The sequence below is a fragment of the Arachis stenosperma genome, chromosome 7 (genome assembly GCF_014773155.1).
Source record: "Arachis stenosperma cultivar V10309 chromosome 7, arast.V10309.gnm1.PFL2, whole genome shotgun sequence".
Classification (NCBI taxonomy): domain Eukaryota; kingdom Viridiplantae; phylum Streptophyta; class Magnoliopsida; order Fabales; family Fabaceae; genus Arachis; species Arachis stenosperma.
Window position 1 is genome coordinate 76,161,501 of NC_080383.1, and position 13,686 is coordinate 76,175,186.

The window sequence follows — 13,686 nt, forward strand, 5'->3', positions numbered from 1 at the left end:
GCCATGGAAGGAGCCTTGCGTGTTTGAAGAAGAAGACAGTAGGAAAGCAGAGGTTCAGAAGACAGAGCATCTCCAAAACCTCAACCTATTCTCCATTACTGCAAAACAAGTAATTATTTCATGTTCTTTTGCTTTTCACAATCAATCCTGATAATTTTTGATATCCTGACTAAGAGTTACAAGATAACCATAGCTTGCTTCAAGCCGACAATCTCCGTGGGATCGACCCTTACTCACGTAAGGTATTACTTGGAAGACCCAGTGCACTTGCTGGTTAGTTGTGCGGGATTGCAAAAGTGTGATTGCAATTTCGTGCACCAAGTTTTTGGCGCCGTTGCCGGGGATTGTTCGAGTTTGGACAACTGACGGTCTATCTTGTTGCTTAGATTAGGACTGTTTTGTTTTTGTCGGTTTAGAGTCTTTTATTTGAGTTTAGTTTCATATTTTAAGTTTGGTGTCTTTTGTGCTTTTATTCACCTAAAAATTAAAAAAAAAAAAAATTTGTTCTTGGTGATCATCTAGACCTTCAAAGTGTTCTTGGTGTTCATCTTGACATTCAAAGTTTTCTTGTTTGTTCTCTTTGTTTTGATCTAAAATTTTTAAGTTTAGTGTCTTTTTGTTGTTTTTCTCTTTCCTCATTAAAATTTAAAAATCAAAAAATATCCTTTCCTTATTTTACTCATAATTTTCGAAATTTTGCATTAATTTAGTCAAAGATTTTCAAAATCATATCTTTTTAATTGCTAATTCTAAAATCTTTTTAATTAACTAATTGATTTAGTTTTCAATTTGCTTTGATTTTATTTCCTTTCAGTTTTCGAAATTTTATTTATTTTCCATTTATTTTATTCTATTTTTTTCGGTCACTTTAAAAAAAAAACATAAAATACACTACAAGGGAACTGGAAAATAGCGGCGGTTTCTGAAGTGATTTGCGGCGGTTTTAAACCGCCGCCAAACGAGATTCCAGCGGTTTGTTAAGCGTCGCCTATTAAGGGGTGGTTATATGATTTTGCGGCGGTTTTCAAGAACCGCTGGCACAACGGCCGCAAAACCCAAGATTAGCGTCGCAATGTTTAGCGGCGATTAAAACCGCCGCGATCTGGAAATCTGGGATCGACACGAAATGTTCGGCGGTTTGAAACCGCCGCTGTTTAATGGCCACGGTTTAAAGGCTAATGCATTTACCGGCGGTTTGGAAACATCGCGGTTTAACAGCCAATGTTTTTTTCAAATGTAACTGGCGGCGGTTTTTAACCGCCGCTATCTCCTAACCTGAATTTTCAAATTTCTAACGGCTAGTTCTTAACCGCCACTATTTTTATAGTTAAATGGCCGCAAAAATACTGTTTTGTACACTAGCAATCCACGCTGTTTTTTATTTCAATGAGCATTTTTTTCGTTTTTTTAATCGTTCTTAATATTAGTAAGTTAAATTATTTAAAATCCAAGAAAAATAAATTGCAGGGTAAACGACAATAGCAAAACCATTAATTTAATTAATATAATTATCCGAATATCAACAAAGTGTACTCCTTACTAAGAGTTGCATAATCAACAAAATAAAAGTGCATATCTGAAAGAAGAAAAGGTTCCACAATCCTAAGAACTACTTTTTATTCTGTTCCTACCTTGCCCTTGAAGTAGACATATCAAAGCACTCTCCATTGCCTGCATCCTGACCTTCCCAGCTGCTACTTCATCCTCCATTGCCTGTCTTTTGGTCTTCTCGGCTGCTACTTCATCCTCCACTGCCTGTCTTTTGGTCTTCTCGGCTGCTACTTCATCCTCCACTGCCTTCCTTTTCAATTTCTCTGCTGCCAACTCTGCTTGCAGTTCAAGCAGCACCCTTTGGGTCTCCTCCCTTTCAAAACCATTGCTCCGCTGATTGGAATTCATACCGAAGACTTGACTAGAAGTCGGTCCCAACCCCATTCCACGCACCCTACCCGGGCATTCTCTTCCGAGAGCTTGAGCAAGCGAATCATTCTGGGATAACAGTCTAGAAGATTCATCGCCTTGCTCAATAGCCTCAATTCTTTCCTACACACATAGATAAGCAATTAAGAGCATTTATTAGCTAGTCGCTAACCGCACATACTTCCAATAAAATTTTAAAAATTAAAACATAGGAGAAACTACTTCCCGATTCTAAACACATTACTTACTCCAATAGCGCGAGCTGCATCATGGATATAGGAGCCATTGGTTTTTTTGTGCGTTAAGAGATACAACTCTCCTCTACTAACTATCCTCCCTTGTCGTTCCGACTGTACCAATAATGAAGACAAAGTGAATAGGGTAGAGGAACAGATAGTTCAAAAACATTCTCAAAATTAGATTACCTCTTCTTCTCCGAGCCTTGCCAAGCTTTTCGATCCACCGGTGTGGGTGTAAAGCTGCTTTGATCGATTCTCGGCATTTTTCTTACACTTATCCTGTCATGCCATTAATTTAAGAGTTACTAGACACTAGTTCTGACGAACTAAATGTGACATAAATGAACTTTGTCTGTTATGAAACAAAACTATATTACCTGTGTCTCTTTGCTGTTGCGATAATCGAGAAATCTTTTCCAATGGTCTGCAGTAATTCCATCTGGGCGGTTTTCAATATTTGCTGCAAGTGAAAGTTCTGCGTCATAGTAGCGATGGTATAATCTGTTCCTCGTTTCCTTCCAAGCCCTTCCTAGCATCTTGGATATTATACCTTTTATAATTCCTCTGCTATCTTCTTCAAAATGGAACATTTCCTGCAACATTAAAATTAAGCAGTGAGTAGTGTTCAAAGTATGAGTTTGGAATGGTACGAAGAAATAAAAATAACATTTTACCTTTACTATTTCATTATAGACTTTGTCCCTGGTGCGAACCTTTCTCCAGTCCCTCTCGCAGATTGGAAATTTGGTGTAATCAGATCCTAGCAGCCCCATAATGCCGCTCAGTAGACCTGCTTCATCCCCAACTGGTTGCAGTGCATTGTTAAACCTGAGTACGACCTTTCTTCCGTTAGGTGGCTTCATAGCTTCCTTCACACTCAGTTTGACCTGTTTGATTGTGCCATCGGATTCTGTAAAACATATTAATTTTTAATTAGCTACCATTGGACTCAAGTTGTGAATACATCATAGAAAAATAGGGCAATGAAAAGTAGAATTAAATAAAGTTCTCTTATACCAATTGTTTTAACATCCCAAAATTCTGTGGTCTTGCGTCCCTTGCGCTTCTAAGCATCCTGTGCAGCAAGAAGGTTATCAACATGTTGGTCAAAAGAATCTACCTCATCTGCTTCCGGGTCTGCCTCTTCGGCGTCCGGCTCCGAGTTTTGAACATCATTCATGGAAGCCTGTGGAGCAGGCAGTGGTTCGGTTCGGGGCGGACGAAAGGGGCGTAAAGATGAAGAGGTGGGGGCACTAGAATTGGGTGGTAGAATTGGGCAGTCCGCTCTCTGCTGCGAAGTTGAAGCCGCATTACCTCCCACTTGAGGCTGTTGACATGCTGTGTCTACACGAGCTTTCTTCGTGAAACGACCTACCCGAGGCATCTTTTCCAACTGCATTCGGATTAAAACGAAGTAATAACAATTAATATATACATAATAATATAAATTAACATGTAGAAAGGACACCGGCATACCCCAGTTACATGAGTACATGAGTTGAGATAGCATGTTAACAAAGAAATCAAATATGTGAGGCATAAAAAAAATTGATTTATTCACAATTTATTCAATTATTTATGTTAAATATAATTATTCATGTATCATTTTTATTAACTCGAATATAACAATTAATATTGTACATCATAATATAAACTATCAGAGGTCCCAACTACATTCGAATAGAAAATAGTACAAGATTAGTACACATAAAATTCGGGTTCTTCCAAACGTACTCAAAAGAGTACACTAATAATACTCAATTTAAAATAATATGTAGCACTTCAATGTGGAATCACAACAAATTCTTGAAGAAGCTTAATTAATTAATCATATTAAAAGAAAATAAATCTAAATAGACATTGCAACGTATGGATGTAAAAGGGACACTTATACGCATGGTGCAGGGCGGCTCTTCATTAATCTCTTCATTAATGAGAGAAATTATGAAAAAAAAAATATCCGGGGGTGAGAGGGAGTCAGAAAGGATATCTAGACAAGAGTAAGATTATGCTGTTTCTTTAATTTTGTTTTTGGTGCCTAAACGTCTCTCATTACTTGCCACTTATTAATTAATTAGTAATTAGTAATCCTAATATATAAGCAGAGTATTTGTTAATTAAATATATAACATAATGGATGTACATCGTAGATAATCGTTATTATTAGGATCAGCAATAACATGCTTAAAATGAAGATAATGACAGATTAAAAAGAAGAGAGATGAATTGAAGGTGAGTTAGAGCATTGAACGATGCGGTTGGGGAATGAAATCAGTAGTAGGTTAGAGCATAATAATATCCAGGATTAATCGTGCTTACTTCCAGTGGGATGATTGGTTTGAGGGTAAGAGTGGAACCACTAGGTATCGGACAGCGAGGGAAGGGGCGCCAGGAAGCTGGCACACCGCAGAGACGGACGTGGAGGAGAGGTACTGGACGAAGCAAGCTCCAATAAGGATTATTGGTATTAGGGAAAAAATAAGGATTTGCTGGACGGTGGCTTATCTAATTTAAAATTTCAGTTTGTGTTTTTCGGTTTTTTGTAACCTTTTTAAAAGTATTAGTAGGTATTGAAGGAAAAATTACAATTAAAAAATAAATACTTAACGATTATTATTAGTTTGTTATCTACATATTTATAAACAAATATTTATGTTAATTTTATTCTTAGAGCTCGTTAGGTCTATTTTTTTAAATTTTATAATAGACGCTAATAGTTTTTGCTTATTCTCTTCAATTCATACATTAATATAAAATGTTGTTTTGTTTACTCTCTTCAATTCATACATTAATATTATCAATTGCATATCACTACTAATAAAATATTCAGTACATATGACTTATTTGTTTATACATTATATCGATAGATTAATTAATTCCATAAACTGGAATAATATATATGCTTTTTATAAATTTATATTTTATTCTTCATCGTTCCTATTATGAAATTAATTTTTTTTTAAATTTAAATTAATAAAAAAAATAAAATAAATAGTTATAATTTTTAACACTCATTTCAAACAAATGCCTTTTTTTTACTTATTTAATTTTTCATAGTTTTTCCGTTTTTTATTTGTTTTATGTTATTTTTTAATTTTAAAATTTATTAAAGATCGAATTCTAAGATTTTTGGATATAAAATTCTAATATCATATCATAATATTATTTCTTTCAAAATTTAAACTAATAAAAAAAACATAAATAAGGTACGAACAAATTATTGTGTTATGTATATATTAATTTTTAAGAAGTATTTGAGACTATTTTGGTTACATATTTGAAGTAATCTATTGTGTTCTTCTTCTCTCTTTTTTTTTTTACTTTTATATTTATTAATCATGAGTAGTGTAAACTTGAACAGATGATGAGTTAAGAGAATTGATAAAAAAGGCTTATTGGTTATTTCAAGAAGCTATTCAAATCGAGCTTTTTACTTTTGCTGTTTATAATATTCTGACTAGTAAAACTAAGAATTAGACAACTGTTCCATATATTGGAGTCAATGATTCTCCAGCTTTCAAGAAAATCATTAATGAATTATATGTGTCTTTGGATTAACCTCGTATATTTATAAAAAATGTTTACTATCAAATCAATAAACATTTTTAAATTTCTCTCTGCTCATTTAATATTTTGATTTCCCCTGCTTCATATATTATTATTATTTCATTTATGTTTATTCAGTGAGATGAAGGAGTAAGGAGGCAGACATGCCCTTGATTATATTGATTCAATCAAAACGTTTATCAAAATTAAATAACATATTGTTAACAATATAACTATTCTGTTGTCTTTTTCTACAAGTTAAAAATTTTGGAATGAAATCAAAACTCCATATCTAAAAAGTCAGAATTTGATCACTGGTAAATTTTAAAGTGAGAAACATAAAATCAGATAAAAAATAAAATAAGATTAAAGATAAAATAAAAAATAAACTTATGCATGCAAAACTTAAATAAATCTAATGTTAGATATATAGTAATTTGAGATTAATCTATTTCAAATTCATTATCAGAACGTCGAATTCAACAGGCAAAGGAATAAAAACAAATAGTCACTTTGTTCAGTTCAGTCCTAATATTTCGTGAGATAAGACAGACTAATAATAAAGAGTTGAGTCAGCAAATATCATTCTCCTTTGGAGTTTTATTGAGGTCAAAGGTTATGATGGAAGGTTGGTGTCCTTTAGAGACAACCTCATCAGAACTATCTGGCGCAATGTCTTCTTCGAGCATCAAATCTTGAACTACCTCGCCGGTCTCTTCCGAAACATCTAGAGTCTTTTCCCGAGACAAACCTGACGGATACACCATAAGCAAACAAGTTATTAGAAGTCACAAATTTTACAAAAAACAAAGCACAAAAGAGCGCCATGTTATAAACTGCTGGTTTGGCTTACGTTCCCATAGTTTCGTAAGACGTCTTTCTATAAGAATGAATTCCTCCCGAGACGCCGTTTTAAGTTCAACTTGCAGACTATTCTGATATCGTGCCTGCACAAGTTTAATAAAGTTGCAGCTGATAAGGTACAGTAGTTGGTCGCAAAAAATCATTAACAACACTAACCAGAGGCAATAGCTATATACTTCAGCAACATTTAATGCTTCACGTCTCAACTTAAGAACATGCCAAAATCAGCCAGACGAATCAGAGTTATAGATCAGTAATGGACATGCCAGACAAATTTGAATTGACATGGTGGTATAGATCAGAAATATAGGTCAGAAATATATACCAACCTGTTCCTCCATTTCTTTCTTTCTTTCTTTAAATAATATCACTGAAAGTCATACTTAGGAGCGTCCAAGGAAAAGACATTGTATAATACTAGAGTGGTGATTTCTTAGACGTCACATCAAACCAAATGATGAACTAATTAATTAGTCCTTTGAAACTAACTAACAATTTCTAAAATACAAGAGAGGCTCAATCTGTGACGTCAAAATAAACAAAACAAACAAACTTTTCTCAACGGGAATAAACAATCACAAAATAATTGTACCTAACAAGTAACAAACATGTTTAGTAACTCAATCATGAAGACGTCATAATCAAATGGGAAAATGATGGGAGGGAAGATGGTAAACACCTCCCCCTCATAAGTAACGCACTGCCTCCTCCATTCTTTAATTGGAAGAAGAAACAACAAACAAAAACAGAAACCTAAATTCAAGGCACACACATAATTACGTAGACAGCATGTTCAAAAGTTTGAGAATTTTTTGCTTAAGAGGAAAATAAATATACTTATCAACATACAAAATGCATAAACAATTATTATTGTAATCTTACAAACGATAGGGTTTTAGGATTGAGTTAACTAGATGCACTCACTTATGAGGTGTTGTTAATAATCAATAATATGATGATGTAACCAGCATCCCCAACAGAAACACAAGTCTTCATCCCATTTCATTCACAACCACATTCTTCTTCCTCACTCGTCTGACAAAATAATTATAATCCCACTCAGACTCTTTGCTTTTCTTCTCATTCACTTACTCCCTTATTATTATTTTGATTTATTTTCCTTAAATCATACAGTCACTAGTTAAAAAGATAAGCTACGGTACCTGCACCTCCTCCAGTATTTGTTGCGAAAGGCGCAGGTTCGTGCTAGTGACGAACCCGAAGCCGAATTTTTTTCGGTACTTTGTTGCGAATTGAAGCAATGCCTGCAATGTCCATTTTTCAAATATGTCAGCCCCTTCAGAAAGTGCCTTTTAATTAAAGACAATAAAACATCTGAATTTGCTATGGCAGGTTGAAATAAAGCCAAGCAGCGGTTATACGAGCAGACACATGACAACTTACCTCCCTAATATCCCCACGCGCAATAGTAATAGCATCACATAAGTGCATGTGTGCTGAGAATGTGTCCAGCCATGACTGAATGGGAAACTTGTTGAACCACAGGTCTCTTACGAATGACCTTGATTGCTCGAGTGAGGAGAACGGGGAGGCCTCAATCATCGCCTTGCAAAACAAGACGCTAGAGGCACAAAGGAAGAGGTCACTCTCTTCAAATTTCCCTGGCAAAAAAGATCATGTCAGTCAATATATAGGGTCAATTACAATCTAGTAACATCTTAATTGATTAAATAAATTGAGCAATACATATGTTTAAGAAATCACATTCTCCAGGTAAATTACTTGTAAATAAATAGGAATATACATCAGGTGTATCCAATTTCTAAGAATCTATTATATGCTAGTTGCTAATTAATATTTATGCAATCTTATAACCCTCAACGGTGATATACACTATAAAAATAGCGCACATGTCCAGAATTAGTATCTGAATACATCTATATATAGGCAGCCTCGTCGCAATTATCGATGGCATCAGTGGTTGGTTCCTCCAAATTGGTGTCCCGTCTCAATGACAAACTTTCGATGTCAAACTCAGCCAACCCAGTCAGGATCGGTTGGGGAGAAAATTCGAAATTACACTGTCCTATATCTTCACCCATTTCAAACATGTCCCTTCGGTTCACATGGATTACCACGCTCCATTCTTTATCAGCGTCATCCTCGACATAGTACACTAGGCGAGCCTCAGAGGCAAGAATATAAGGTTCATCATCTTCTCGATCACCGGTATGAATTGGATGAGAGAAGTTAACCACTGTGTGTCCCAAAGAGTCCCTTTTTATACCTCTACCAGATGTGGTGTTTGCCCAGATACATCTAAACAAGACGACTGTGAATTGACCACTGTAATTTAGCTCAATGATGTCCATCAGTTTTCCGTAATACGAGACGCTACCAACGGCAACATTACTATCGCGCTTGCTTGCGTAACTCCTAGTGTCAGAAGTGACATACACCCCACTATTTTGGGTTTTCAACCCTTCCTCTCTCGATAGGGTTCTGAACTTAAATCCATTTACGTTGTAGGATGTATAGCGGCTAACTTGAACATTGGGCCCACATGCAAGCCACTGCAATTCGTTTGGGTGCATGCTGCTTTCCAATGTAACCTGGAAGTTAAAGTATTGAATATTCATTATCTTGGGATACGAATAATATGACACCATTATTAATATGTATGTGTATAAATGATTGAGACGTTTCACCTTACGATTGAACCAATCAGAAAATTCTCTGTGCACAACATTGTCTATCTTAGACTCTGACCTTGTCTTACTTCGTAACTTTCTCTTTGTGATCGCCCTAAACTCACTACAAACGTCACAAAAATGTCACGTCAGGTTCTACAATCATAGAAAATCAATACGAAGTAGATACTTTCAAATGCACTTACTCAAGATATTTTTCCACGGCCAGGCAATTGACCAATACGTGACGGTGAGCTTGTAATTTTTCAGCTGGTGTGAGGGTGTAAAAAGAAGCAGCCCCGACCGCCTTTCCAACCTCTGGGAACATGGTTGCACTCTCATCAGGCATGACTTCACGCGGTCGATCGTCAACACGGGATGGTCGATTAATCCTACTCTCAACATTTTCTAAGTACCTTGAACAGAATACGAGAATCTCCTCGGATAAGTATCCCTCTGCAATTGAGCCCTCTGGTTGTGATCTGTTACGCACGTACTGCTTGAGACGGCATAGGTACCTTTGGGAATATAACACGTGTCATAAGCACTAATTAATTGCACAATTAATAATTTTGTTTGATAATTACCGTTCAATTGGGTACATCCACCGATAATGCACTGGGCCACCGAGACGCACCTCCTCGACCAGATGCACTGTCAAGTGAACCATCACTGTGAAGAAAGAAGGAGGGAAAATCGTCTCCATACAACACAGAGTATGAACCACGTGACTCTGAAGGAGAGGAAGTTGTTGAGGGTCTATGGATTTGCTGCATAATCGACGAAAAAAAGATGACAAATCCGCTAGGACAGAAGACACTTGGAGAGGCAATGCATTCCTTAACGCGATTGGAAGTAGATATTCCATTAGAATGTGACAGTCGTGGCTTTTCAGCCCCGACAACTTGCGCTGTTGTAAATCCACGCAGCGGGAAATGTTGCTAGCGTATCCATCTGGAAAGATTACGTTCTTGATAATCCGTAGAAAGAGCTCCTTCTGTGTATTGGTCATGGTAAAGATGACAGATGGGTACTTTCCATCTTCCCGTGGCCACAAATCATGCTTGATTCCCATCGACTGGAGGTCTCTTCGAGCTTTAATGTGGTCTTTAGACTTACCTTTCTCGTTCATTATGGTGAATACAATGTTGTCGCAGACATTCTTCTCTATGTGCATGACATCAAGGTTGTGACGCAATTCATTGTTCTCCCAATATGGCAGCTCAAAGAATATACTCCTCTTCTTCCAAGGAGTCTCGTCTTGCATGGGAGTTTGCTGTCCGCGTGTCCTTTTCCCCGTAACCGATTGCACCTTGCCAAATTGGACATGCACACCCTCTAACTGCCCGAGAATGTCTCTACCAGAGACTCTAATCGGCGGACCTCTATCCTCTAACTTTCCATCAAAGGAGTACCGGTCTTTTCTGTATTTGTGTTCATGATTGAGAAAGCGACGATGACCCATGAAACACCATTTCTGGCTGTGTGTAAGGCGGTTAGTTTCAGCATCCAAATTGCACGCAGGACAAGCTCTCCCACCGTACGTGTTCCACCCAGATAAGTTCCCTAACCCTGGAAAATCACTGATTGTCCACATCAACGCAGCTTGCATCTTGAAGGTTTTTTTCTTGACTGCATCATAAGTTTCAACACCCCTCCATAATTGCTTCAACTCGTTGATCAATGGCTCTAGGTACACGTCTATGTCATTTCCAGGCATTTTAGGACCAGCAATAATCATAGAGAGGATGAACGAAGTGGGTTTCATGCAAATCCAAGGCGGCATGTTATACGGGATAAGAACCACTGGCCAAATTGAGTACTTCGAGCTCATGTTCCCAAAAGGGTTAAAGCCATCGCTAGCTAATGCTAGGCGAACACTATGCGGATCACGAGAGAAGTCGGGATATCGTACGTCAAATGACTTCCATGCCTCGGCGTCCCTTGGATGCCTATACATACCATCAGAGTTAGGACTTCTCTTATGCCACAGCATGTCAACGGCTGTCTTACTAGACATATATAACCTCTGCAATCGTGGAATAAGGGGAAAGTAACGAAGAATCTTTGCCGCTTGTGGTTTGCCGTTCTTCTTGACAACCGTCTTGATCCTCACCATAGAGTTCTTCTTAGTCTTATGCTTCCATCTCGATGTCCCACACTGCTTGCATTTGGTCAGCTCTTGGTCATTGCCCTGGTATAGCATGCAGTCATTTGGACATGCATCTATCTTCTTGTACTCGAGACCGAGTTTTCTTATGACTTTTTTGGCATCGTGCACAGTGGATGGAATCAGGGCATGCTCAAACGCGTCCGCGAGCAACTCCAATATCATTCCGAAGGTCTTATCGCTCACGCCGCACATGGACTTAATGTGATAGAGCCTCACCAAGAAAGACAACTTAGAGAACTTTGTACACCATGGGTATAACTCCTGCTCCCCGTCTTTGAGTAGGTCGTGAAAGTTGCGGGTCTCTCGACTAGGTTCATTGTATAAGTTAGGCAACTCATCCATAGCGCTCTCGTCCGGTTCATGCTCCGAGTCTTCTTCGGGACCGGGAAGTCCTGAGAAGTTGAATGCATCGTGGACCATATCAAGCATCGGGGCGTTGAAATGTTGTTCAGATTGCTCTTCTTGTCCGTCACAAGAGCGCTCGACCCCGCGTCTCTCACCGTGATGGATCCAAAATGTGTAAGTAGACGGGAAAGGGTTGATCACCAAGTGATCAAACGCATCCTCTCTATTTTGTAAGAGGCGGAAGCCACACTTCGGACATGGACAACGTATCATCCCATCAGATGATGCATTGGCAAATGCAAAATCTAGGAATCTGGTCAAACCGTCCCAATATTCTGCACCGACTCGTGACTTTGAAATCCAACTCTTATCAATATCTAGTTTAATGAAAAAATTGGAACGACAACAAATCGTAAAATAAAGTCAGACCACGTGAAAAAAGTAAATAATTAACACTTGATATAGAATGGGAGAATAACTCCTAAACCGAAAAATAAAACACACATTTACTAGCATCCAGGATAATACACAGTTGACAGAAAAATTGGAAAAAATTGCTTACTCATTGAATAATTCTGCACTTTCAAAAAGAAGATTACTGGAAGAAAGAAACTCTGGGTCCAATGCCAAATATTTGAAATGGAAAATAAAATTCCTTCCTTAAAAAAGAAAAAGAAAAAAAAAGAGAAATATTATATTAATCTGAGAAATAATAAAATGAATAAATTAATCTAGTATTACAATATAATGAATTAGTTAAATTTAAAATAAATCGATTTAACATTTAACAATTAATATACTTGTAATTAATAAGGATATTTTGGATTTAGTTACGCTAACACTAGAAAGCTAGAAAGCTACCATGTATAAGGATGGCAAATCACTTGTATCGTTACCAATTTCTCACTTTAGCAAATTTTCTCGTTTCCATTTTTTCTCTTAGGTATTTATTTTCCTATCACGTATGGATCTCATCACAGTAAAGTTTAAGATTATAGGAAAGGTGAAATAGTAATTTTAAAGCTTACGGAGTCCAATAACTTTATCAGAAAGTTTCTTCACAAACTGCTCCGTAGCATATCTCCAATCTGCAGCACTGAAATACCAAGCGCAATTCAACACATAAAGCTTGAATAAAGTGTGCAGGACCACTTTAAACTTTAAATTTGCACATAAAGCTTCTAATTTTGTAGTAACTAGCTAGTTATATATACATGTGAAAGTAACTATAAGTATATTTATTCTTGTGCAGCCAAAAATAACCAAAAAGATGCAATTGAATTGTGACAGATGCAGAACAACGAATAAACAAAACTCTTTGTTTCATTGTTTCCCTTGAAAATGAAAAAAGAAAAATAAGGGAGATTCATATCATCAGAAAATATATGAGAAATCAGCAAAATTCACATTAACCTAGAAATTAGATTTTTGAGTATCAATGAACATGAACATATAACCACATTAAACATCTGAACAAAAAATAATTGTTACAGCTAATTTTGATCAGTTTTATAGGTGCAAGTCATTAGCAAAGACTGGAGTATGGCTAATACTAAACTAATCATTGGCCTTTGAAACTTTCAAAATAAAATACAATAAATTGGTACCAAATCAAGATGAAAAGGATTAAAGTGAACCAATTTGAATTACAACCTTACTAATGAGTCAATCACTAAAAATATCACTAATGAGTCAATCACTAAGAATATAACGTCTCATATAACTCCATGCTCATCAAAATAATGAAGATAGGGCATCTTCCTCAATGTCAATGGAATCTTTCAATGTTATTATTTCAGTCTTAAGTAACGAAATACCATATTCATCCCTACCAAGTTCAATCACTAAGATTACATTTATAATAATAATGCAGAATTAAATTTACTGAATCAGGTTGGTAGAACATCTTGAATAATAGAACAAATAGATATGTGGAGTGGTTTGCCAT

At 36.5% G+C, this 13,686-nt stretch overlaps 1 protein-coding gene across 1 annotated transcript; it reads right to left on the bottom strand.

Annotated features, from left to right (window-relative positions):
- Positions 1 to 8,467: 8,467 nt before the first annotated feature.
- On the bottom strand, positions 8,468 to 13,065 carry LOC130939952 (uncharacterized). Its single transcript, XM_057868013.1, has 5 exons — positions 12,953 to 13,065; positions 12,767 to 12,834; positions 9,808 to 12,115; positions 9,465 to 9,738; positions 8,468 to 9,142 (listed from the first exon to the last, which is right to left on the bottom strand). The coding sequence occupies exons 1-5, from the start codon at positions 13,063 to 13,065 to the stop codon at positions 8,468 to 8,470; spliced, it is 3,438 nt and encodes a 1,145-aa protein (XP_057723996.1).
- Positions 13,066 to 13,686: the final 621 nt, after the last annotated feature.

Excerpts from the sequence above, each read along its gene's own strand:
- LOC130939952 (XM_057868013.1), bottom strand. The coding sequence starts at position 13,065 with ATGAAACAAAGAGTTTTGTTTATTCGTTGTTCTGCATCTGTCACAATT. Across the intron at positions 12,116-12,766 it reads TGATAAAGTTATTGGACTCC|ATATTGATAAGAGTTGGATT; the intron begins GTAAGCTTTAAA and ends TCATTAAACTAG. Across the intron at positions 9,739-9,807 it reads TGGATGTACCCAATTGAACG|GTACCTATGCCGTCTCAAGC; the intron begins GTAATTATCAAA and ends ATATTCCCAAAG.